Genomic DNA, 27,311 nt, shown 5'->3' on the forward strand with positions numbered 1-27,311 from the left:
ATAAAATTGGAGTAGCCGGTAGTTGGCTCGAAATTCGATGAACAGAGATGAGCCAGTTTGCAGCACGCCAACCTGAGGTCTAGGTGCTATCTATCTCTGCTTTCAGGTCCCTATCCTTTAGGCGGACCACACCCCCAAGTTTAATTATTTAACTATTCCTTGAAGCAGGTCAAATGGATAGGCCCAATCCCACGGTGGATAACACACCAGAGTATCTTTGAATTTCATCAATTCTCGATCACATGTTATCCACCATATGTATTGTAACATCCGGCCCATTGGCCTTAAACCGATCCCATAAAAGAAAATGAAGAAGACTCCCACGGGGAGTCTTCTTCTCCCGACCGATCCCTAATCGAAGTCCAAAACCTCATCGGAGAGGAGTCAAACTCCTCTCCTCCAGCTCTATTTAAGGAGGAGACCCTTCTCCCTTCTTCCTATCAAAGAATTCTGAAGCGAAATAGCGAAGATCGCCGAAAATTGCTCACGAAAACCATCATCGTGCCCGCCGCAATTCCTCGCCGGAGAGGTCGCTGGAGCTCAAGGTAAGCATGTGGTTCTCTTCCTCTCTTCTCTCCCTTCCTTTCTGTGCCGGTGTGCATGCTCGTCGATGATCGAAATCGCTGGATTTTGTCGTGAGAGAGGTTTCAACTTTTTTTTGGTTTTCGGATGTCAGTGGTCGTCGCCAGCCATCGATTTGGGTCCCTTGGGATGGTGGTGCACTCTCCTCCGACTGTCGGCCATTCCCGTGTCGGTCGATCATCGATCGGCAACCGTATAAGGGGACCATTCGGTCCCTTGTTTCATTTTTTTTCACCCAGGGGAGGCCATGGGAAGAAGTAGAAGAAGGAAGAAAAAAGAAAAAGAAAAGGAAAAAGGAAAAAGAAAAGAAAAATGAAAAAAAAAGAAAAGAAAAAAGAAAAAGAAAAGAAAAAAAATTAAATAAATAACAAAAAAAAAAGAGAGAGAGTTTCTCTCTCTTCTTTCAGTCTGAACCCTTATTTTTTTCTCTCTAGAATTGAACTTTCTCTCTCTAAAATTGAACTCTCTCTCTAAAATTTTCTCTCTCTAGATTGTTTCTCTCTCTTGATGGATTTCTCTCTCCAAAGTTATCCTTCTAAGATTAGCGTAGTGAAAGGCTTCATTTTGATGATTTTGATCAAGTTTAGGGAAGAATCTGATTCCAAGTGAAATTTTGATTTGGAATTTATTTAGATTTAATTTTAAATTAAAATTAATGTAAGAATATAATTTTGGATAATAGGCACTGAAGAATCTCCTAGAAGTTAGTCGATCTGTTCATTCAATGCTCTGTAAAAGGTAAGTAATGAATCATCTTCTCGAGATATTTCATATTTATTTTAAAAATAAATAATTATTCTTTGAAATTATGAATGATTTATAAATTATGTTTTGAAAGAAAAATACTTTTGAAATATTATGGTTCATCGATTTTATGCACATGTTCAGTAAAAAATTACGATATGTTATGATACAAAAATATTTTGATACAGATCGGATTTATGCTCTCAGCCTAACTATGTTTCAATGGGCCCCGCCAATGAAGATTATACGTTGGTACTCAGTAGACCCTGTCAGTGGGGGTTGTGCGCTGGTATTTAGTGGACCCTACCAGTGGAGGTTGTGCGCTGGTGTTTGTGGACCCTGCCAGTGGAGGTTTGCACTGGTATTCAGTGGACCCGCCAATGGGGGTTAAATGTTGATCATAGTCGAGGTTGTTGAGTTACAATTGTTTTGAATCGAATTGGATTTATGATTATATTATATATGAATATTTGAAAAGATTGGATTTGTATAAAATCAGTATGAAATATATTTTTATGTTTATTTACAGCATTATTCTTAAAAATTATATAATATCTGAAATATCTAGTTGAGATATTTGTTACTTACTGGGCTGTCTAGCTCATTATCTTTCTTTCTATTTTTCAGATTCAGATAATTAATTACGAGCGTGGGAAGAAATATTGGGACAGAGCTTTTAGAGGCGAGATTTACCATTGTCAACTTCATTGAACTTAGATCTATTATTTTATTTTTAGTGAAACTTTATTAGATGTAAGATATTTGATTTAATTATCTAAATTAAAGTTGAATAATAATTATTTGAATTTATTCTGCTGTGATCATTGATATCGTGATGAGATGCCTTACATGCTTATGGAAAGAGTTCTTCATAAGTATGCGGCGGTTGCTGCGATCTCCTGCTCGCGATCTCGGGTGGAGGGCGTGACAATTAGTATGGTATTAGAGCATAAGTGGATAGATTATGACATATAGAATTAGACATAGTATAATTGTAGGTGGGTAGACATTAGAAATATTGGGACGTTAAAGTATGAGCATCATAATAAATCCATCCTAACAAATAGATAAATGAATTTAATAAGGTTTTACTACTACAAGGTTATTATGCCTCTCTGTAGAATGACAAGAACTACTCAAGGGATTACAAGAGGGACATCACAACCACGGGATGGTAGCACTCCCCATCTAACCAGTGGCACCTCTCAGGAGGAGGAAGTCGTAGATCCTAATGGGAGTACTTCGAGAGCACGTCAAGAATCGGATATGGCTCAGTTCATGTAGACCCTAATCGGGATGGTACAAACACAATAACAAATACAGCAGCAAATGCTTGAATAACAGCAGATACAATGAGATACACAACAACATCAGCATCCACCACCACAACATGGAGAGCAACCAGTACAATGGAGCAATATTTCAAAATTTAAAAAGCTTGCTCCTCCAGCTTTCAAGGGAACTACTGAACCTTTGGAGGCAGATAACTAGATAATGGAGATGGAGAAGGCCTTCGCTGTCCAAGAGTGTCGTGATGAAGAAAAATTCGATATGCAGCTTGTTGGTGCAAAAATCTGCTTGCGCCGGAAAAGCTGGAGTTGAGGAAATCACGGTCGCCGTCGGGGCCTGCAAAAGAAGTCTAAACCAAAGTGGGGTTGCTCTAGCAAGACCCCCGATGCTCAAGTCAGTTCTCTGCCTCAACAAGAATGGAGCGCTCGAACAGAAATTTTAGCAGAATTTCTAGGTAAAAACAAGAGCTTATAGAATAACGTATCTGGGGTTCCCCTTTTATAGACGAAGGGGGCAACAAATTGATAGTGACGCCTATAACTGTCTGGCAGTGGACCGCCCAGAGTCAGGAAAAGTTTGTTGCGGAGAGTAGTGAGGTGGACCCGTGGCTATTACCGGGCATGCCACGTGGAGTCTGCCATGAGAAGCGGAGTGGCGTCCGTTGTCACGACGTGCCAGGGATAGAAGAATCGCGTGGTATCCGTCACAGGGAGTGGAAGCAGGGCCGTGGCCATTATTACGGCCTGCCAGGGAGTGATGGAGCCGTGTGGAATCCGTCGCAGGAGGTGGAGCAGGGCCGTGGGGTGATGGAGCCGCGTGGAATCTGTCGTAGGGAAAGGAGCAAAATCGCGGCCGTTACTACAACGCGCCAGGGGTTGGAGGTCCGTCGGCTGAAGTCTGGCTAGAGTGTCTGGCGGAGAGAGGTAGTTAGCCATCTATCCAAGAGGAGCTCGGAATCCAGCTTTCGCAGGAGTTCGGACGGAGTCTTCCTTCAGTCGCAGCCGGGGCGGAGCTCGGCTCCCGTAGGAGTCCGGGCGGAGCTTACCAGCAGTTGAAGTTGGCGGTGGAGCCCGGCTGCCGTAGGAATCCGGGCGGAGTCCTCCTTGCGGTTGAAGTCGTGGACGGGGTCCGGCTCCCGTACGAGTCCGGGCAGTTGAAGTTGGTGGCGGAGCCCGGCTCCCGTAGGAGTCCGGGTGGAGTCTTCCTGCAATTAAAGTCAGGTGCGAAGTCCGGCCCCCGTAGGAGTCCGGACAGAGATTACCAGCAGTTGAAGTCGGTGACGGAGCCCGGCTCCCGTAGGAGTCCGGGCGGAGCTTACCAGCAGCTGAAGTCGGTGACGGAGCCCGGCTCCCGTAGGAGTCCGGGCGGAGTCCTCCTTGCAGTTGAAGTCGTGGACGGGGCCCGGCTCCCATAGGAGTCCGGGCGGTTGAAGTTGGCAGCGGAGCCCGGCTCCCGTAGGAGTCCGGGCGGAGTCTTCCAGCATTTAAAGTCAGGTGCGAAGTCCAACCCCCGTAGGAGTCTGGATGGAGTTTACCAGCAGTTGAAGTCGATGACGGAGCCCGGCTCCCGTAGGAGTCCGGGCAGAGCTTACCAACAGTTGAAGTCGGTGACGGAGCCTGGCTCCCGTAGGAGTCCGAGCGGAGTCCTCCTTGCTGTTGAAGTCGTGGACGGGGCCCGACTCCCGTAGGAGTCCGGGCGGTTGAAGTTGGCGGCGGAGCCCGGCTCCCGTAGGAGTCCGGGTGGAGTCCTCCTTGCAGTTGAAGTCGTGGACGGGCCCGGCTCCCGTGGGAGTCCGGGTGGTTGAAGTTGGCGGCGGAGTCCGGCTCCCGTAGGAGTCCGGGTGGAGTCTTCCTGCAATTAAAGTCAGGTGCGAAGTCTGGACCCTGTAGGAGTCCGGACGGAGTTTACCAGCAGTTGAAGTCGGTGACGGAGCCCGACTCCCGTAGGAGTCCGGGCGGAGCTTACCAACAGTTGAAGTCGGTGACGGAGCCCGGCTCCCGTAGGAGTCTGGGTGGAGTCCTCCTTGCGTTGAAGTCGTGGACGAGGACCGGCTCCCGTAGGAGTCCGAGCGGTTGAAGTTGGCGATGGAGCCCGGCTCCCGTAGGAGTCCGGGCAGAGTCCCCTTGTGGTTGAAGTCGTGGACGGGGCCCGGCTCCCGTAGGAGTCTGGGCGTTGAAGTTGGCGGCGGAGCCCGGCTCCCGTAGGAGTCCGGGCGGAGTCTCCGCAATTAAAGTCAGGTGCGAAGTCCGGCTCCCGTAGGAGTCCGGACGGAGTTCGCATTAAGTCGGCGAAGCGCTCCCAGGAGTCCGGGGGTTACAGCGTTGAAGTGGTCGGAGCACGGCTCCCTAGGAGTCCGGCGGAGTCCTCCTTGCGGTTGAGTCGTGGACGGGCCCGCTCCCGTAGGAGTCCGGGCGGAGTCTCCTGCGGTTGAGGGTGGAGGGGCCGGCTCCGTAGGAGTCGGCGAGTCTCCTTGCGGTTGAAGTCGTGTGGAGCGCCCCGTAGGAGTCCGGCGGGTCTTCCTACAATTAGTCAGGTGGAAGTCCGCCCGTAGGGCCGGCGGAGTTCGCAGTTGAAGTCGGGCGACGGCTCCCGTAGGAGTCCGGCGGAGCTTACCAGCGGTTGAAGTCGGTGACGGAAGCCGGCTCCCGTAGGAGTCCGGGCGGAGTCCTCCGCGGTTGAGTTGGCGAGGGAGAGTTCGGAGTCCGCGGGAGTCTCCGGCTCCCGATAGGAATCCAGGCGGAGTCTTCCTTACGGTTGGAGTCGTGGACGAAGCCTCAAGGGTCAATCCCGCTGAGAACTTCGGCTGTGGGTATTTTATACCCAACATCAGTTCCCCTACTTTCGAGTTTGAATTTCGAATGAAGGAAGTACAGAGAGATTGGCATAGCCGAAGTTCTCCCCTCGAATCCTGCGCACAGTCGCTCCCAGATATTTTGGCATTAAATGTGCGCGTGCTGGAGTCTTTTCGAATTGGGGCGATACGAAGGGACCCTTCGAAATTTTCGCTGGTACACTGGCCTAGGTACGGCGCAATAATGGCCCTGCCAACTGTCAGCCGCTTTTAGCCGCCTGTCGGGGCGAGTGGGACACGTGTCGGGTGCGGGCCGGCCTGGGGGATTCGCGATCATTATGGCACCGGATCCCAGGGTCTATTTAAACCCGTCCTTCCCCCTTTTGGGGCCCTACTCCGCTCCAGAGTTCTACCAGTGTCTGCCCTTCCTTCGAGAGTCTTGTTTCTGTTGGCGTCTTCTCGGGCCATAGGCGCCTTCGAGTCGTCCCTGTCCTCGCCCCTCTGCATCCCTCTGAGCGATCTAGGTTAGTTCCAGAACCTTCATCTTTCTTCCCACCACTTAGGGGCTTTTTCTTTGCCATTTTTTTTTCTGTTGTATTCCTTTGAGTTAGTCTCCTCTGGCCTCCCGTCCTTTATCCTGTCCGTCTTCTCTTGGATCTTTAGAGTCTTCATTCGGAGTTATTCGAAATGTCTTCCGACTCTTCTGCTCCCAGCGGTTCCGGGAGTTCTTCCGCCTCAACCCCCCAGGTCCCTCGTTCTGTAGACGAACCCGCACCTGGGGCTGGGCTCCATCCGATTTTTGCACCGGGCGCCGTTCCATGCTCCCTGACTCCGGATGAACTCCTTCTGATAAGGGTTCAGTATGGAGTTCCTTCGAAGTACGACCTGGAGCTGCCTGGCCCTCCGACCGGGCTAGCACTCCCCCACCCGGTCGTTTTTGCTTGTATCAGGAGGTGTTCCGTGCCGGACTCCGGCTTCCACTTTCATCCTTTATTGTCGCCCTCTTCCGCTTCCTAGACATCTCCTTGGCTTCTGTTGCTCCAAATTCTTTTAGGTTTTTGATAGGATTTCTCTCCCTTTGCCACGTAGTCGAGGTCCAACCATCCCTCTCTCTGTTTAGGCACTTCTATACCTTCAAACGTCATCCTTCGACGAAGAACTGGTGGTATTTGTCCCCTCAGTTCGACAAGAAGGGGTTGCTGAAAGGTGCCCCTTCTTCAATCCACAACTGGAAGGAGAAATACCTCTTCGTCCACTGCCCGACCCTGAGGCTGGGCCTGCCCCCTTGGGGCTCCCTGAGGGATTCTGTCCGTCGGGCCCCCAGCCTGGGGGAGGATGACCTCCAGGCTGTCCGGAAGCTTCTCGCCTATTCCGCTCCTTCCCTTCCCAACCTTCTGAGGGAGCAATTTTTGTTCAACATTGGCCTGAGCCCCCAGGATCCTGCGAGTACTTCACCTTTTCCTTTCTCTTCTTTTTCTTCTGTCCTTCTTCTTTCTCTTTTCTCCCTTTTTTTTTGTGCCACTCCTTTTTTATCCCATTATTGATTTCTGATCTCTCTCCTCTTTCTCTTTATCTCTTTTCTTTTTTTTTAGGAATGGACGCCGAAGCAGTACGGATGCTTGTTAGGAGCCTCAAGGCCAACAAAAGAAAGGGTGCCACGGCCTCCGGATCGGCAAAGAGGGCCAGGGCGGAGGAGTCGAGCTTGGCGCACCCGCCCAAGCGGCTTCAGCGATTGACATTCCCTCGGATGCCGAACCTACGGCCCCCCGGGCCTCTTCGAGGAGTCCACCGACTGGGGCTCCCATTTCGGGGGTCCGCCCCATGGAGGCACCAGTAGTGGAGAGGGGGAAGAGAAGGAAGTCGGTGGCCCGCAGGGTGAGTAGTCACCGAGCCATCGCTGACGAGTCCCTCTGTTCCAAAGAGGAGCCGGAGAATCCCTTCAATGACAGGAACTTGATCAGGCGGTTGATCGACAGCTGCATCCTGCCCGAAGTCATCGAGAGGATCGACCGCGTCGATCCTGAGCAGCGGATCTGGGACTCCCTAGGGTCCTTCCTCGAGGTAAACAAATCTTCATTTAACCGGCTATTCGACCCTTGTTCTGATCCCCTTGTCGCCCTTGCAGATTGCGCACCAGCTCCTCGCCAACATCGAGGCGACGAACCGGGCGAGGAGGGACGCCGTCCAGGTGGAGGAGCACTGTCGGGCCGAGGTCGCTCGCCTTAAAGAAAAGACAGCCGAAGTAGTCGCCTCCAAGAGGCCCTGGAAAGAGAGAAACAAGCCCGGGAGGAGGAGAAGTAGACCTTGGAGGAGACGGTGAGAAAGGCGGAGGCCGAGGTCGCCAACTTGGCTGAGCAGATTTCAGTCCTGATCTCGGAGGCCAGGGTCCTTGCGGTAGAGGAATTCAAGACCTCCACGGAGATGAGGGACTTGAATATCCAATTCGGCCAGGAGGTGTTCATCAAGGGGTTTGAGCTCTGCCAGGAGAAGGTGACCAAAAAATTTTTGGAGCTCGACCTCAGCTTCCTAGGTGAGGAGTCCGAAGACGAGGTCGGTCCCTCGCCTGCTGCCGCAGCCCCCCCTCCAGGGACGCCAAGCTCTCCAACCCCTGCCTCCGAGGTCTGAGACCTCTGACCTTGTATTTTCATTTTACCGTAATTTTTCTTTTCCTTTTTGTCTTCAAGAATCATCCAATCAATAAAGTTGAATTTCTTATCGTGGGTGGCTTCTCCCTCCTCCCTTTCTTCTCTCTGCTTTTCTTTCTGTGATGGGTCGTGTCTTGACACTTTTGCCTTCCGATGGCAATGTTCTGCAGAAGCACTTCCCCTGCCCCTGGGGATTCCGCTGAAGTCGACGATCCAGCGGCTGGAGAAGGAAGTTCTTCACTTGATGAAAAAGACAAGGAAGATGGAAGGCGAGCTTCGCAGATTGAGAAAGGGTCATTCTGAAGCCACCGTGGAGGCCACCCGCTTTCGGAATCTCCACGTGAAGGGGATCATGGAGTACAGCTGGAGGAAGGCAGACTTCGCGAAGGAGCTTGAGGAATGCAAGAAGAGCGCCAGCAGCCGAATTTGAGCTCAAGCTGCCAAGATTAGCGCTCTCAGGGTGGAACTGTCGGCTGCGATGGAGAAGATCGGCCAGCTGGGAGGAAGTTCATCCCGGCTCTTGGCTCGGGCCGACGGCGATCGGAAGTGGTCGAAGAGGGTCTCCGACCTTCAGCAGCAGCTTCAGGACACCGAGGTGAGTTACGACGTGCATCGGGCCGGTTGGCGCAGGCAGGTAGAGGAATATAAAGGGAGACTCAGGGTGGCGACCGACGAAGTCGCCCATCTTCAGAGGCAGCTGGCTGACAGGGCTCAGCTGACTTCTGCCCGGGATTCCAATGAACTCCAGTCCCTGAGAGAAACCGTCGAAGGGCTTTCTGTCGCCCTTGGGGAAAGGATGGCTGAGCTGCAGCAATTAAAAATTCAGCTGGCATACGAGCAGCAGGCCGTCACGGACGTGGAGGCGGAATCTGAGGTCCTGAGAAAGAGCGTCGAGAGGCGGAGACCGAGAGCCAGTGACTTCGTCAGGTGCTCCAGGACTCACTGCTGAAAAGGAGAGAGCTAGAAGAAGAGATTGAGAATCTAAGGCAGTCCTGGATGAGGGGTGGAGCGAATAATTCTAGGTCGGAAGGAGCAGAGCTTTCCTAGGGCTCTTTTTGTCCTTTTGTCTTTTCATGTATACATTTTTCCTTTTGTTGTTTCGTCCCGCTTTTGTCGTTTTGCTTTTCTTTCTTTGGCCTTCCGGGCTTTGTAGTGTACATTTCACAAATGGAATGAAAAGGAGATTTTGTGTTACCTCATCCGCACGTTGTATTAAATTATCGTCCGCCGAACTTCTCTTGTCGTTCGACTTGTCTGACGTTGACATCGTTGGGAGGTGCCCAGTCATCGATGCACTGGTTTGCTTTCCCCGTCGTTCATGGCCGCAGGCCCGAGCTTGGTGGTCCAAACTCTGCATTACTTCGGAGACGTCGCCGTCTTCTTGACCTGTGTCGAGAGCCTTCTTAGAGGTCGGGGATGTTTGGTAGGAACTTCCCGTCTTTGTTGAGATGAGGTTCCTGAGGTCTTTGGTGTGGTTTGTCCTTCATCTATTTCCGACGTAGCTCGTCGCTCTTCCTCTTTAATTTCTCTCCTCTTTTCAGAGTGAGGGCCCTCCCCTCGCTTTTTGCGGGGTTGCGTAGGAGTGTGAAGGTGCTGCTGAGGGGCCTTTTTCCTTCATCCGATCTTGTCGGACGGTCGGATTATGTCACCGTCAGAACGAGGTTCTTCTCCCGTTCCCAACGGGGCCGCGGGGGCACATAAGGGCCATCGCAAGGGTCTCTCCCCCCATCCGGTCTAAAAGAACCGGGCCTTCGACTTTGCTCATGTCAGGACGAGGTTCTTCTCCTGTTCCTGACATGGCTGTGGGGGCACATTAGGGCGTTGTAAGGCCTCTCCCCCCATCCGATCTAAAAGAATCGGGCCTTCGACTTCGCTCATGTCAGGATGAGGTTCTCCTCCTGTTCCCAACATGACTGTGGGGGTACATTAGGGCGTTGTAAGGCCTCTCCCCCCATCCGGTCTAAAAGAACCGGACCTTTGACTTTGCTCATGCCAGGATGAGGTTCTCCTCCTATTCCTGATATGGCTGTGGGGGCGCATTAGGGCGTTGTAAGGCCTCTCCCCCCATCCGGTCTAAAAGAACCGGGCCTTTGACTTTGCTCATGCCAGGACGAGGTTCTCCTCCTGTTCCTGACATGGCTGTGGGGGCGTCTTAGGGCGTTGTAAGGCCTCTCCCCCCATCCGGTCTAAAAGAACCGGGCCTTTGACTTTGCTCATGCCAGGACGAGGTTCTCTTCCTGTTCCTGACATGGCTGTGGGGGTGCATTAGGGCGTTCTAAGGCCTCTCCCCCATCCGGTCTAAAAGAACCGGGCCTTTGACTTTGCTCATGCCAGGATGAGGTTCTCTTCCTGTTCCTGACATGGCTTTGTTTTAAGCATTTGAAGGGATTATACCCAGTCGTGACAAATCCATGCCAAATGGGAAGAGTATGTCAAGTCGAAAGGAATTTAGATTCAAGGCGAAATCGTAAGCGATATATTTACAGGTTTCTCGAGTCCCATGGTTGTGGAAGGTCTGCTCCTCCTTGAGACCCTCCGGCGATGGAGTCGATGGTCCCGATGGGAGGCCGATCTCCGGGCTGCTCCTCCCTTCTTGGCGGTTCAGGTTGCGGCAGGGCCCTTGGCCGATCTCCTCTACCCTCAGGCTGACGTCGGATGAACCTGTCGAGTCGACCTCGCTGGATGAGCTCCTCGATCTCATCTCGGAGCTGGATGCATTCCTCAGTGTCGTGGTCGTGGTCGCGGTGGTAGAGACAGAACTTGTTGGGGTTGCGCTTCCCGGGGTGTGTGCGCATCCTCTCCGGCCTAGGGAGCTGCTCCCTGACCTCCATCAGTACCTGGGTCTTCGAGGCATTGAGGGGGGCGTAGTTGCGGAACCTTCCCGATGGAGAACCCCACCGAACCCCGCGATCCGGACTCCTCTGCCTACGCACCCGGGGTGGAGTATGGGCACGCTTGTGCCCAGGAGGGGATCGAGAACGCGGCCGAGCTTCTCTCGACCTTTTTTCGACTGCGGGCTTACTCGAGTCTCCCGCCTGCCGCTCTCTCGCGGTCTCCTCATCCTTCATTTTGAAGGCTTCTTTCGCTCGGGCGTATCCTTCAGCCCAAGCCAACAAATCAGCAAAATCCCTGAGGTACTTCTTCTCCAGGGAGAACAAAAGGTCATTCTTCTGAAGGCCGCCCTTCAGAGCGGCCATTGCGACTGATTGGTCCAAGTTCCGGACCTCCAGCGCCGCGACGTTGAAACGCTTGATGTAGGCCCGAATGGACTCCCCTTCCCTCTGCTTGATATTGATGAGGGACTCCGAACCCTTCCGGGGGCACCGACTGCTGACAAAATGGGCCACGAATTGGTGGCTCATTTGATCGAAGGAAAAGATGGTACCTGGCTTCAAAGCCGAGTACCAATTTCTCGCCGCTCGTTTCAAGGTGGATGGGAAGGCTCGGCATAGAATGGCATCGGGAGCGCCGTGAAGCAGCATCATCGTCCGGAAGGCTTCCAGATGATCAACCGGGTCCGAAGTCCCGTCGTAGCATTCGAACTGGGGGAGCTTGAAGTTTGGCGGGATCGATTCCTGCATGATCATTTGAGAGAAGGGAGGGTCAGTGCAAATATCCTCACCATAAGCGGGGGAGCATGGTGGAGTTCTTCGATCCGTTGGTTCATCTCTTGGAGTCTCTGGTCTAGAAAATTCTCTCGACTTCGAGTCTCGAGGGTCCTCTGGCAGAATAGAGGCAGGGATCTTCCAGGGGTGGAGTCGTGATCCGATTGAGGGCTCTCCACCCTCGAGTTCGCTTTCTCAGGAAGGACGGGGCGGCTGGCCCAAGTGGCCCACCCCACCGCCGGATTCTGGTGTTCCGGCGACACCCTTTCCAGGCGCACTGATGCCTGCGGCTACTGCTGCTGCTGCATAACCTGCACAGCTTCTGTGAGGCCTCTGACCTGCTGTGCTAGCAGATCAAACTGCTACGCGCCGACCGCCGTCGTCGGAGGAGGGGGAGGAGGTTGAGAAACAGGAGGGGAGGCCGGAGCCTGAGATCTGGCCGTGGAGGCCGTGGATCGTCGCATGGACGCCTTGCGGGGAGGCATCGAGCAAGGACCAAATGGAGAAAGGAGGGGGGAGGGGATGCCGGAAGAGATGCCCGGGGGCGGTCCCGTTGAGCGCTCCTTTAAGAACAAAGATACTGCGAAGACATACCCCTTCCTCTAGCGTCAATCCTGTTGGTGCAAAAATCTGCTTGCACCAGAGAAGCTGGAGTCGAGGGAGTCGCGGTCGCCATCGGGACCTACAAAAGAAGTCTAAATCGGAGGTGGGGTTGCTCCGACAAGACCCTCCGATGCTCAAGTCAGTTCTCTACCTCAACAAGAATGGAGTGCTCGAACGAAAATTTTAGCAGAGTTTCTAGGTAAAATGAGAGCTTATCGAATAACGTATCTGGGATTTCTCCTTTTATAGGTGGAGGGGGCAACAAACTGATGGTGACGCCTGTAACCGTCTGATAGTGGGCCGCCAATGGTCAGAAAAAGTTTGTTGCGGCTAGTAGTGGGGTGGACCCGTGGCTATTACCGGGGCGTGCCACGTGGAGTCTGCCACGAGAAGCGGAGCGGCGTCCGTTGTCGCGATTTGCCAGAGGATAGGAGAATCGCGCGGTATCCATCGCAGAAAGTGGAGCAGGACCGTGGCCATTATTACGGCCTGCCAAGGAGTGATGGAGCTGCGTGGAATCTGTCGCAGGAGGTGGAGCAGGGTCGTGGAGTGATGGAGCCGCATGGAATCTGCCGCAGGGAATGGAGCAGAATCGCGGTTGTTACTGCAGCGCGCCAGGGGGCGAAGGTCTGCCGGCTGGAGTGTTTGGCGGAGAGAGGTGGTTAGCCATCTGTCCAAGAGAATCTCGGAATCCAACTTTCGCAGGAGTTCGGATGAAGTCTTCCTTCAGTCACAGCCGGGGGTGGGGCCCGGCTCCCGTAGGAGTCCGGACGGAGCTTACCAGCAGTTGAAGTTGGCGACGGAGCCCGGCTTCCGTAGGAGTCCGGGCGGAGTCCTCCTTGCGGTTGGAGTCGTGGACGGAGCCCGGCTCCCGTAGGAGTCCGGACGGAGTCTTCCTATAATTAAAGTCAGGTGCGAAGTCCGGCTCCCATAGGAGTCTGGACGGAGCTTACCAGCAGTTGAAGTTGGCGACGGAGCCCGGCTCCCGTAGGAGTCCGGGCGGAATCCTCCTTGCAGTTGGAGTCATGGACGGAGTCCGGCTCCCGTAGGAGTCCGGACGGAGTCTTCCTTGCGGTTGGAGTCGTGGACGGAGCCCGGCTCCCGTAGGAGTCCGGGCGGAGTCTTCCTGTAATTATAGTCAGGTGCGAAGTCCGGCTCCCGTAGGAGTCCGGACGGAGCTTACTAGCAGTTGAAGTTGGCAACGGAGCCCGGCTCCCGTAGGAGTCCGGGCGGAGTCCTCCTTGCGGTTGGAGTCGTGGACGGAGCCCGGCTCCCGTAGGAGTCCGGGCGGAGTCTTCCTTGTGGTTGGAGTCGTGGACGGAGCCCGGCTCCCGTAGGAGTCCGGGCGGAGTCTTCCTGCAATTATAATCAGGTGCGAAGTCCGGCTCCCGTAGGAGTCCGGACGGAGCCTACCAGCAGTTGAAGTTGGCGACGGAGCCCGGCTCCCGTAGGAGTCCGGGCGGAGTCCTCCTTGCGGTTGGAGTCGTGGACGGAGCCCGGCTCCCGTAGGAGTCCGGGCGGAGTCCTCCTTGCGGTTGGAGTCGTGGACGGAGCCCGGCTCCCGTAGGAGTCCGGGCGGAGTCTTCCTTGCGGTTGGAGTCGTGGACGGAGCCCGGCTCCCGTAGGAGTCCGGACGGAGTCTTTCTGCAATTATAGTCAGGTGCGAAGTCCGGCTCCCGTAGGAGTCCGGACGGAGTTTATCAGCAGTTGAAGTTGGCGACGAAGCCCAGCTCCCGTAGGAGTCCGGACGGAGCTTACCAGCGGTTGAAGTTGGCGACGAAGCCCGGCTCCCGTAGGAGTCCGGGTGGAGCTTACCAGCGGTTGAAGTTGGTGACAGAGCCCGGCTCCCATAGGAGTCCAGGCGGAGTCCTCCTTGCGGTTGAAGTCGTGGGCGGAGCCCGGCTCCCGTAGGAGTCCGGGCGGAGTTCTCCTTGCGGTTGGAGTTGTGAGCGGAGCCCGGCTCCCGTAGGAGTCCGGACGGAGTCTTTCTTGCGGTTGGAGTCGTGGACGGAGCCCGGCTCCCGTAGAAGTCCGGGTGGAGTCTTCCTGCAATTAAAGTCAGGTGCGAAGTCCGGCTCCCGTAGGAGTCCGGATGGGGTTTATCAGCAGTTGAAGTTGGCGACGAAGCCCGGCTCCCGTAGGAGTCCGGACGGAGCTTACCAGCGGTTGAAGTTGGCGACGAAGCGCGGCTCCCGTAGGAGTCCGGGCGGAGCTTACCAGTGGTTGAAGTTGGTGACGGAGCCCGGCTCCCGTAGGAGTCCGGACGGAGTCCTCCTTGCGGTTGAAGTCGTGGGCGGAGCCCGGCTCCCGTAGGAGTCCGGGCGGAGTCCTCCTTGCGGTTGGAGTCGTGAACGGAGCCCGGCTCCCGTAGGAGTCCGGGCGGAGTCTTCCTGCAATTAAAGTCAGGTACGAAGTCCGGCTCCCGTAAGAGTTCGGACGGGGTTTATCAGCAGTTGAAGTTGGCGACGAAGCCTGACTCCCGTAGGGGTCCGGGCGGAGCTTACCAGCGGTTGAAGTTGGCGACGAAGCCCGGCTTCCGTAGGAGTCCGGACGGAGCTTACCAACGGTTGAAGTTGGTGACGGAGCCCGGCTCCCGTAGGAGTCCGGGCGGAGTCCTCCTTGCGGCTGAAGTCGTGGGCAGAGCCCAGCTCCTGTAGAAGTCCGGGCAGAGTCTTCCTTGCGGTTGGAGTCGTGGACGAAGCCTGCAAGGGTCAATCCCGCTGAGAACTTCGGCTGTGGGTATTTTATACCCAACAATAGCCATAAGATATCTTTAGATTGAGGCTCTTTGTAAATCATGCGTACATTTCTACGCAATCATAACACTATCGGAGATACTGCGGCCTCTAACAAATGCCCTTTGCTTAGGACTGATCAAATGGGAAAGAACTGACTTCAACTTATCCGCCAAAATCTTGGCACATATCTTATATAAAGTGATGCATAAGCTGATAGGCCTATAATAACTAGGCTCAGAAGTGTCATGCCTCTTCAGAATTAGCACAATGAAGATCTTCTTCTAATCATCAATCATCAATCATGTAGTAAAGAAACTACTAAATTGCTACCACTATCTCATCACCAATGAAAGATTAATACTGCCCGAAGAAGAAGGGGGAAAGCCATTAAGACCGGTCCTGATTATTTTTCTCTCTATGAAATTCTGACCGTTCACTCCCTAGTTATTTTTACGTATTTATGAATATAGGTTTAGTCAAGTATGTAATTTAATGATCTTACCAATTGTACAGGTTTAACCCATGAATGCAATAAAATTTTTAGTCTAGTCGTTCAAATAGATGCTCAAATGCATATAAAATCATATTAAAACTATCCCAAGTACTTATTGTACTTGAACAAAAGAAAACACTTTCTAATGCAAGTATAAAATTTCAATATGGAGACGTAACCCCCTTTTTTTTTTTTTTTTTGGTTGACAATGTGAGATCTCCAGCTGTTTTTTCTTTGAACACTCCATGCATGGATTGTCATGTAAATCACAAAATGATCGCCGTCTCCCAATACTTTCCATCTATCCGGGCTACAATCTTGCATCCGGCTTTCTACCCGTCACCGGGCCAGCGGCCCGCACAGAAATAATTCTGTGGCTGCCACCGGAAATCCGCAGCCACGGAAACGCTGCTCGCACGCATAAAGCGTTCCTCGAATCTTTAATCGCCCTCGCAAGGCTCCTGAAAACAAATCAATGATCTCCTCTTACCGAGCAATTTCGTGAAAAGTAAGGGGCAAAACGGTCTAATAGAATCACCATCTATAAAAGCCCCCCGGCTCCACCTCCGTAAAACGCTAACACCGGCGCTGGTTATCCGACCTCCGGTAACGGTGCACTCCCCTTCCGGGGGGAAACGAAAACGGTCGCCGTGGAAACGCGCGATCGAATGCCCCCTTTTTCTAATCCGAGAGAAAAATAAATCCCTGATTAGGTTTCCCGTCTGGTTCTCTCTGGCGTTTCGTTTCTCGGTGGAAATTTGGCACCCTCCCCCAAGAAAGTTCCGATTTAGGGTTTTTGGGATCTCCTCTCCGCTTCCAGAAATGGACGGGCCGGATCGGGCCGGTGATGATCTGACTTTCAAGGTGAATTTCACGGCTGAGGGCGTGTCGAAGCTCCGGGAGAGGGTGGAGGAGAAACTCAAGGAGTTCATGGGGGATTACACCGACGACACCCTTGTGGTATAATTTCGCCTATTTCTTTTTTTTATCTCTCTCCCCTTTTGTGGAGATGTTTGGACCTCAAAATGCTGTTTTGTAATGTGTTAATATGTTCTGCAATAAAAAGAAGAGATTTTTGGGTCGTATAATAGCTCTTGTTGCTGTTATTTATGGTTCTGGAAACCATTCTAACTTCTAAATTTTGATTTGAGACTGGTCTGATGGGTTGAAGTTACTATATGAACGAGCTTGTTTACTCAATTAAGCGTAGTGAACTAACCAGTCATATGGTCTTGAATTTGTACAGTTCTGTTGGTCATGTATGTCACAGGAGGTCCATTTATAGCAATCAAGATCTGAGTGGTTTCCTGTAATGCATTTTTCTCAAAGTTTTCTACTAATTGAAGTGAAGATTCTATATTTTTTTTTAGAGGTGCATGTGATGGTTGGATGCAGCGGGTGTTCTGTTCTTCTTTATATTATTATGAGCTTATTTTGAGAGGGAACAGAGAAAGTTTTGAGAGAGAAGAATTCCTTGTTTTAAAGACAAGCAAACATCTATAGCAAGGCCCCATAGCATTTCAGCCCATATCCATCAAGGAAACTCAACTACAATGAGAAACAAATGCAAATAAAGTCCTAACTAGGACCTATTTCGAGAGCAACCTTACTATGTCATATTACTCACCAATCTCCTAATACTCCTAACAGAATAGGAAGCCTTACCAAATCAACACAACAGACGGCAACTACAACATAAAACACTATGTAGTGGACTGCCAAATTACCAGGTACTATAACCACTAACCAGGTAATCCATAACTATTTACATAGAACGTATCACTTGCCCTTTCCTGAAACAATTTTGTCCTTGTCGTGAGAACCATTCTGATAGATTTTGACAAAGCTCCTGTGTGGCATTTCTTTCGCTGTTCTTTGACACCTAATAACCAATTACCTCAGCACCATTCTGTGTCCAGGATGGCCTCATGATAATTCTAGATAACTAAATAACATGCATCCAAGGTAACGGATGTTAGTTTAGGAACATTATCTCCCAACTTTTCTTAAGTGATCATGGTGAAATATCAAGGCAAGATGCTAAGGTGCCAATACGTTGTATCACTTGATAGGGAGCATAACTCCCTGGAGATAGTTGATGGGCCTCTTGTGAGGCCACTAAATGCTGCTGACGTGGTTGAAAATCCCACCTAAAATCTGTGCGCAGCCTTTCAGTGAACCATCTGCTTCATGCAAGCTTTTAAGTGGCATGCAATTTTTCTTGAGAATTTGTCAAAAAAAATGATCATGACTTTCCTCCTCCATCAACGAACCTTCATGATACCTGCAACATTGGGTTAGAGACAAGGGGAACATATTGCATAGGCTTCTTAAAACGGAGTTTTTTCTGTACAAATATGAAGAACTGTATTAAATCGCAACTTTGCTGCAAGAACCAATTTAATCCACTTCTTTAGTCACGTTTTTGTGGAACACCCTAGATGATTCTCTAGGTAGTTGACAGTTTCCTCGGTTAGAGGCATAATAAATTCACACATATCCATCAACTTCTGCCACTTCTCTAAACCAACAAGATTGGAGATAGGATGGTTGTTGGCCAAATTGGATGATCCAGGCTTTTTGGTTCTTGTTTACTTTTCTCCTCTCGATGCAGCCTTTTGAAATTCTGCATAATAGTAAGATCCGACACTAACTAGTCGGCCTCTTCCAAGAGAGGAATTTAAGTTTTATGTATATGTAGTGAGGGCACACTAACGGACTCTCCAAGCACATCATCAAATTTAGTTGGTGCCAAGTTGAATAATGAAGGATCATGGTGTGCTTGCCTTTTCTCAATAGTCTTCTTCAAGATTTCTTTCCATTAGCTCATCGATGTACATGCCATGAAGATGGCATGGGTTCCCATTCAAGGTGTACTTTAGCCTCAAATTTGAGTAGTCTGAAATGATTAGCCTCAAGATGCAAAGCCATTAGGCCCAAGTACTGCATGACATCCTCTTAAGGGAGACAAATACAAGTTAGTGGTGGTTGAGAGCCCTTGAATGGTGAGGATGACATTTGTTGCACTTGACCATGCCTAGTCGCTTCTTGGTAGGAGGCATCCGTTTGATGGGAGTTGTGAATTTTTGTTGTACTTATCCCATGGTGGGGTAAATTTTCTGATCTTTAGCACAACTTTATCATCTCCTGGCCACCAGCTTTTTTTCTTGCATCTTGTCTACCCTAATTGTAGCTGAGAGCGACAAGGGCTATGATATATGGACATTTAGGTGAATCTTCTTCAAACTCCTTTCAAAGAAGCTTGTCATGAAAGTCTTTTTGGATCTTCCATGCAGTTGTCTAGGGCCTGGAACTGATCCCAATCAACTTGATCTGATGAGAGTTGCCAAAACTTCACCAAGAAAATTGTTAGATCTTCATGATCCATGGGTGGATATAGGACTTCAAAAGCATCATTGAATCTCCCTGCCCTTGTACAACACCCATTTTCTCCGTTGGATATACTAGCACAATGAAGCTAAGAGCATTAGTTGTATGTTGGGATTTTGATGATAATTGAAAAAAAAAAAAATGCTATGTGAGGTACATCCTCCTCTGGTATTGATCAGGTTTAAATAACTCGACCATGCCACTGCGTAGGATACTTCTCCAGATGGTTAACTGAATTGGTGGTAGAAGATTCCCATGCATTAATTTACATTTTTGCGATGTAAATGTGATCATATTTGGAGTTTATAGCTGAAATCTTTTTGGAGGAGTTAATGAAGGCATTGATGTTGGCAAGCAGCACGCTCCTGCACTTTAGTTAAGGTGCGTCCATGAAGCAGGTCTCTTCCTCCTTTAACATTGAATCCACGGCCCTATCTAGCTTGGTCATTCCAGTATCATCAGCTGTTGCAAAATCCATGGTCTCTGATACCAAAGATGTCATTTGCTTCTTTTTGTCTTGTCATGAGCTTTTGTGAGAGAAAATTGAAACAGTTCTCTTAGAACCCAATCTCCCAAATGTAAAAATGAAAAAGAGAGAGAGATAGATCAAGAGTGGTGCTTTGGTTAAAGTTAAGCAGTTATATATGTCAGGATCTTTTCACTTTCTGGTGCCTATCTATCATGAGAACTCAACCAAAATAAGAAACAAACCCAAACAGATTTCTATGTATTTTGCAAATCCTCAAGGCCACTCACCCATCTTTTAGTATTCTTAACAGAATGGGAAGTAACTCCTAATTTTACGAGCTGACACCCCAAGAGTTAACATCTACAATTCAACATACATCCTTGTAGCAACTGGGCTCAAGAGAAGAATTTCATTAGATGGTACAATAATATTGTCTGCATTAGTTTGTTGCACAATATTGGCTGTCTTTGCATAAGATGATTGTGGAAGAGACTGGGATGCAATTGAGAAATTAGGGGATAGAATGGGGAATGTGCCTAAGAAATGAGTTTTCTCAGAAAATCATATAAGCAGCCTCTATGGGTGATGAAGTGATAGTGAAGGAATCTTGGTCAAATATGTGCAATTAACTTGCTTGGAGGGGTGATGTATTTGAATTTAGGTATTTCAAGAAGAGTGGTGGAAGACATGGATTCTCCTTCATGGGATTCGACAGTCAGACCTGGTTTTCTTTTGTTGGTAACAAATACTGTTTCGTGTGGGATTAGATAAGGATGAGAAGTGTTTTTTCCCTTCCTCCGTGTTGATGATTTGCCTTTTCTTCAATGCTGGATTATTGGTCATTTTATTATTTCATGTTCTTGTAGGTTCTCATTATGATAGTCTAAATTTGTTTAGTTTGCTGAATTTTTGAGATTTTTGTTAGTGGTTTCATGCTTTGCTTAGTTTTTGCACAATTTTAGTGATTGTATGATGTAAGCTTAAAATAATTTTAGGCAATTTGACAAAACATTTCCACATTATGTAGGAAGAGTTTAACTTTTTAAGTCACATTTGCAGGAATATGTTATTGTCCTACTCAGGAATGGCAGGTGCAAAGGTGAGGCCAGGAAGGAACTGGATGTGTTTTTGGGTGACGATAGTGTCACTTTTGTATCCTGGTAATTCTATCCTTTTCTTTTAGATATCTTCGGATGCAACCAGTTCTGAAGGATAGGTGTAACGTATGATATTTTGCTTGCTTGAGATGATTTTGTTGAAACTATCTTGCTGCAGGCTCTGGGATCATCTCTCTTCAAATTTGTATCTATATGTGCGGCCACAAGAACCTTTTCCTGATAAAGTGATTAGGGCCAGTTCCATACCAAGTCAACTATTGGGAAGACACAATTCTCAACAGGAGTGTCTGACTGGTAGTGTGCAGGCTGATCGTGAGTATGAGAGAGAAAAGTCGATTAAAGTGCCTAGAAGTCGGCACAATAGGGAGTGGAAAGGATTGGTGCAAGAGGATACTGAAGTACTTCCTCTTCGAAGCATTGTGACTGAAATTTTGCACTCCGAGGAAAAAACTGACTGCAGAACTAATCTTGATAGACGATCTCATTCTCCTGAGCCTCATATTCACAAAAAACGGAGCAGAGAGGATGGACGACAACAAACTAAGGTTAGTCATGCCTCCTTTCTATTAAATTGATGGACCATATGCATGTTTGACATCTCAATAACTAACATATGGTCATACGGCATCAGTTAGATTTTGTAGTACGAAACAGAGGATATGTATGCATACATATACAGAAATACATGCACATCATTTTGATGCTTATTCTTTGCAACTGATTGAATTCGCTAAGTTACTTTGGTAAGATTTTGAAGGTGCAGCTAATTTATGAGCATGCACGAATTTCAAGCCTAAGTGGCACTTTTTCTGTTAACGTGAATTTTGCTTGTCACATTCAAGCTAAATGGCACTTTTCTGTTTTAATAGATTTTGAAACTAAGATATCAAAAAATCAAACTTATGCCTTGTTGAAGAGACAGTTTTCAGTATTCACATTACCGCTTATTACAAGCTTCATCTTAGACATGTATGATTTCTTGCTATTTAAAAAGTATATAAAAAGGTAAAAGAAAATATTTTGCTTGTTTCTTTATGTGAGTAATTGTCAATGTAATATGTATGCATGTATCTGTGCATGCATCCGTGCTTATGCACATGTGTGCATGCTTTTTGTGTGTGTCTGTGTGTGTGTTTTGTGTTTTTGGTGGGGTGGGGTGGGGTTGGGGTTGGTGGTATGCAGTGCATGTATGTTCATATGTTCTGGGGTGCAGGTGGATTTTATCATTCTGACTCCTGTAAGACTCTCGGTATGTGAAGCATGTGATTAATGAGATGAAGTTTAGCATATCAGCAGTACTGTTTCAGGTCCTCATTCCTCTCCTAATTAGCTTACTACTTATTACATGTCTAAATTGTTCTTAGAGAGAGTCAGCTTCCCATCCAATGATTGGTGCTTCGAGCCGGCTTCTTCAATTTGCTGTTCGAGATGCTGTGAGGACTGTGCAACAGTCAGGCTCTAAAACTGAGCCAGCTCTGAAACGACTTCGTTCTGTGGTTTCCACAGCCACTACAGATTCTGTGCAGGATAAGAAACCCCAGAGAACAAAATCAGTTGCAAGGGTGCCAGGTGCTCTGTCAAGTGCACTCAAAGCTGCAGCAGAAGCTGCTGAGGATGTAATAAAGGTTAGACCTTCACGCAGTGTTTTTGATAGATTGGGTCATGGTATTGACACTGTGGAGCCAGTTAATCAGTCAGCGGATTTTACAGCACCAGACATGGAAGATGGAGAGTATGAAGATTTTGACCAGGTTTCAGCATCAAACCATGTTGGTTATCACGAAAGAAGTGATTATAACAGGAAGTTTGCTGGAAATATGACTATGGCAGAAAGAGAGACTGGGATAGATGATGATTCTGCCTTGGATAATGATGGATATGATGAAGTAGGTATTGTGAGACATCATGGTTCAGATGCTTCTCAAAGTGCCTCTTCCGCTCACAAGGACAAAAAATCACTGATGGTGGCGTGTAGTGTTGCACAGAATGCCGATGAAGTAGTTAGGAAAACAAGAGTGATGGATCAGGATGCACCTGCTAGTTCAGTTGCAATGACATCTAGCAAGATTGTAAATATCTCTGTTAATGTGAATACATGGAAACCTCCCCATTACCAAATGCCCAGGGATGTTGCTGAGGCTGAGAATCGAATGACTGTAGAAAAGAGTGAGATCAATGCAGGGAAGCCCAATGTTAGGCTGCCAAAGGAGAACGATGCTACCATGGCCAAGAATATAAAAGTAAGAAGTCTTTTAGTAAATGATCATCTTCTTTAATGCAGTAAGAATGTCTTATAGCTCTTTTGGCAAGATTTAGCCAAGGGTTGTAAAAAATTGGTTTACTTGTCTATAGTATAATCATATCATTATAGTGATATTTTCTCTTTAACCTAAATCATGAAGATTTTGAATTGCAAGATATATTTGCACATAATTGAAGTCACCTTTAAAAAGTGAAAATTGAAAAAGAAAAAAAAAACTGAACTGGAGCTTTGATAAACTTCCATGAAGATCAGTGTGCAAAATATGGATGCTGCCATCTCCTTGGCTGGACGTCTAAGAATTATTCCATTGCTACTATGGTCCTGCTTTTCCTTTTTGCTAGTGCTTGCAGTGGGTCAGATTTTGTCCTTTTACTTTCATATCTGAACATGATTGTATAGATTAGCATCCTTGTCTGCATGCCTCTTATAGCTATTAGATCTGGGAAGATTCTGTAATTTTTATAAGTTAAATCTCTGTATCAGAATTTAGGGGGTGTTTTGATGTTCGGCTACTTAATTCATATATTATAACATGGGTGTGAAACATGACGTGGACCTTTGATTCAACTGAGAATGCGAAGGGAGAATTAAAAATGATTGAGAGATGATCAATCTTTGCAATTTTACAATTTTCTGGATGCTGCATCACATTTTGGATCACTTGCTGAGTCTCCTGTGTTGAATTATTCGAGGACTTATACTCCAACTCAATAATATATTAATGTTATTAACACCCCTTCAGCATATTGTCGTGGGTGCATATCCCATCCATGTACAGGACATTCTATGGATATCTTGTCCAGTGACCAGGCATACCCTGTGTGCCGTAGTTTCTTCTGCATTATTATATCTGTCAATAGTGAGAATCGGGACACATTTTGAACATCCAGTACCTTTGCCTTCCTCATATTGGTGTGGCTAGAATCAAACCAGTTGGTCTTCTTTAGAGATTAGTGTTTTGTTACTCTGGGATGCAAAGGAATAAGTCAAGTGAAGTGTTTATGTTTACATTTACATTTACATTTAGTATGTTTTATTTTGATTAAAAATTTAAAATAGGTATCCTGGTTATCTTTTATATTAAACTTCTGCAGACATTTGGTGTACATATTTGCTGGTTTCTTCTTTGTAGTGTGAAGAATGGTCTCTCTGAATCTGTTGGTGCTTGAAAATGCTTTTAGAAAAATCTTGTTATGAATCAGCTTACCTGTACAGGACTCTGTTACTTTTGTTAAGGTCGAACTCTGTTTTATATATATTGATAGCCAGCAATATTCTTGTTATTATTTGCCAATTATCGAATTTAATGGATAAAGAACTTTTGTGGCCACCTTAACATCAGGAAATGGAGCTTGCGGATGTCCAAGAGTCTCGGAGGACTATGTCGGCACCTGGTATGTAATGGAACTGAGTCCATGATGTTTCTGATAATTGGAAACAGTACCTTGCAGATTGAACAACCGATATGATAGTTTATTTATTTTGCATCTATTGTTTGTGGAATAAATTTCAAATCTATGATCATGTTGTGTAACTCTAAAATAGTTGTAGCCTGTGTTAGTTAAAAGACTCATGTTGGAGAGAATCTGCTGCATAGTGTAGTATTATGAGAATACATTCAAAATTGACCATTCAGGTTGCATGAGCTGAGAATATCTCAAAATTTTTGCCAGCTTGCTGTTAGTCAGAAAAAAAAAAAAAAGGTTGGCTATATTAATTGAGGCTACTGCAATATAATTAGTGTCATTATTCTTCTTTTCATTTTCATTGTTTCATGAATAATCCAAGTTTGTTCCCTGGGTGCATTAGGTAATAATAAGTAAGGGATGGAAGGTTCTTTTGTTCATATCTGAAATGAAGTAATGGTAATTTCACAGTAAACAGCCAATTCCATACCTTGAAAACTTTCATGTATTAATGTTTCTGATTTTCTTTTCCCATGCAGATTGTGAAATAAACATTTTTCTTGCAATTGCAGGTTCATATACAACTGGCCTTCCTTCCGATGGTGTTGATTCTCGAACTCTCTTTGTTAGCAATGCAAGTATCTCTGTTGACCAACTTCCCTGATGAAACTCTGCACAAATTCTTATAGTATTGCTGTTGGATTTGCAGGTCCACTTTGGTGCCACTAAAGATAGTCTTTCTCGCCATTTCAATAAGTTTGGCGCGGTGCTGAAAGTAATCATTGTGACTGATGCTGCAACCGGCCAACCCACAGGGTAAGGTTCCTATGGTGGCTTATGACTGTCTTAGTTAATTTTTCATCAAGATTCTTTTCAGGTTAACTCTTGTTTTCCTTCTGAAACAGGTCAGCCTATGTAGAGTTCTTGAAGAAAGAATCAGCAGAGTTGGCATTATCTCTGAATGGCATGTCATTTATGTCTCGTATTCTGAAGGTAAGCTGATCAGTTTGCTTATGTATCAGGATAACCTTTTCTTTTGTTTTATACAAAGGGCTGTCTGGGTGCTTGGGTTTCCTATCTTTGTGATATCCTTCGCATGTTGGGGAAGCAGCTGAGAAGATGAGACCATGAGAGAAGTGGGTGAGGAATGTGGAGGTTGTTGATCTGGCGATTAAGGCTTTGGGATGCCAGAATCTTTCTGTTTGTTTTATCTAGCAATTAATATTGTGGGGCTTCCATGATCTGCAGCCTTAATATCTGTTTGTTTTATCTTGCCCCTTCAGCCTTCACTCTGCCATTCATCCTGTGAGGTATATCACATGGAGACTGGCTCTTAGTGAATCATCTATTCTTTCTAAATTCTTAAAACCTAAATTAAGGGAAAGCTCCCTGAAAAAAAAGAATAGGGGGAAAAACAGCATAAACCATCTGATGTTATCTATGCTAGCGTCTATGGAATTGTTCAATAACGCTTGCATGAAACATTTGAAGTCACTTACATATCTTGCTTTTGGAGGTCACAATATTTGATGCAGAGGCTGGATAATGTCATGCTATGCTGCAGGTTGTTCGAAGCAGCGCTCGGGAGACTGGTCCAATGTTGGGTTGGCCCCTCGTTTCACGGGGTTCCCCATTCCCTTCTAGGTTCGCCAGAATACCATATCCAAGGGGTGCGATTGCTGGTGCCTTCCGAGCCCGCCTTCCAGTTAAACCGGGAGCCCGGAGCCTACAGTGGAAGCGTGAAGCTTCAACTGCTCAGCCCACTGAGGGCACCAAAGGCCCTCCTAATTCCTCACTAAGCTCCAGAAACAGTGTACTCTCTCCAACTGCACGAAGTCTCACCTATACCCGAACTGAACCAAAGGCAGATGCGAATTCTGGTCCAGCATAGTTATTCCCAGTGAAAGAAAAGGATGACAATGGGTTTGGCTTGGAATCCAAGATTTTTTCCCTTTTTGTGTATGATTTGGCATGCAAAAGACAGCTTCAAGGAGCATCAAGGATGGGGATGGAGGCTTTCCTATGACTTCTTGCTTCTGGAGTAGCCTACGACTTCTTGCTCTTGGAGTAGCCCTGTGGATGGGGATTGGTATAGAGCTCCAACTTTCGGCCTGTAGTTACAGAAAATGAGACAAGGTTCAAGCTTTTCTACATGTTGCTTTTGGTATTAAAGAACTGTGCTGAGGGAGGTCTGTGAATAAAGGGGAGCTTTTAGGAAGTCTGGGGGTGTGAGATTAATTTTTCTCAATCAATCAAACAAATCACCTTTTCTTTTAATATCTTCCATAGATCAAAAGATTAAGTTATCCTGGTCTATCTGGTGTCATGGCTGTTCAAGTTGAGAACCTGTGAGTTGGGAAGTGCATCTATTCAAATATATGATTTTATCGCTCCTCATTTGGCTTGCGGCAAAGTCTTGAAGTAATATATAGTATTTCCTTACAATCGTTTTCTGCGTTTTTTCCCTTCTATATCAATCTCTATCGTTCTTTTATACATAGATGTATGTATGTATAAAGGTAGATTTGGATCTTATCTGATGGATCTTCATTTAGATTCTATCAGGCCTGGTTTGGATGATGAGATTTTGAGCCGACGATTTGGACAATTAGATTTAATCTACTATATATTGTTTACACCTACTCTATATGTCAAATGATCAAAAAATTAATTTGTCTATGAAATGATATATAGGCTCGGGGTTCTGAAAATACAGGCAAGGGATTTGGAAATTATATAATTTTTTTTTGTATATAAGTAGTTTAAAAATAGCAGATCACATTTGATGTTTAAGATTTTTTTTGTATATAAATAGTTTGACAGTGGTAGACAACATTCAGCATTTTGAATAATTGATGCGAGATCTCTTTCGATCTAGGTCAAATTAGATCTAAGGAGATCCACTAGGCTATATATATATATATAGAGAGAGAGAGAGAGAGAGAGGGTCCAACTTTTTGTGTGATTTGTGCCGGTTGCCTATTGTCTACTTTTTTAGTGATTCGGATTGCATCTTTTATGCGAAAGATTGATTGATTTTTTTTTGCAAGGTGAGCCATCGAATTGCTCTTCGCATAATTTTTAAGGCATGCCGACCTTTTCCTTCCATTTGCAGCATGGACTATGAAGCTATGCTGTGCTTGGAAAACTGTAGAAAATATGATCTAGCGGTTC

At 47.4% G+C, this 27,311-nt stretch overlaps 1 protein-coding gene across 1 annotated transcript; it reads left to right on the top strand.

Moving 5' to 3' along the window:
- Positions 1 to 16,053: 16,053 nt before the first annotated feature.
- On the top strand, positions 16,054 to 26,443 carry LOC105038918 (uncharacterized). Its single transcript, XM_010914837.3, has 9 exons — positions 16,054 to 16,451; positions 20,410 to 20,510; positions 20,626 to 21,013; positions 21,833 to 22,708; positions 24,074 to 24,125; positions 24,710 to 24,771; positions 24,847 to 24,953; positions 25,043 to 25,130; positions 25,702 to 26,443. Exons 1-9 carry the CDS (start codon positions 16,314 to 16,316, stop codon positions 26,026 to 26,028), a joined length of 2,139 nt encoding a protein of 712 aa, XP_010913139.1. The 5' UTR covers positions 16,054 to 16,313; the 3' UTR covers positions 26,029 to 26,443.
- Positions 26,444 to 27,311: the final 868 nt, after the last annotated feature.

This window comes from Elaeis guineensis, chromosome 1 (assembly GCF_000442705.2).
Source record: "Elaeis guineensis isolate ETL-2024a chromosome 1, EG11, whole genome shotgun sequence".
Taxonomy (NCBI): domain Eukaryota; kingdom Viridiplantae; phylum Streptophyta; class Magnoliopsida; order Arecales; family Arecaceae; genus Elaeis; species Elaeis guineensis.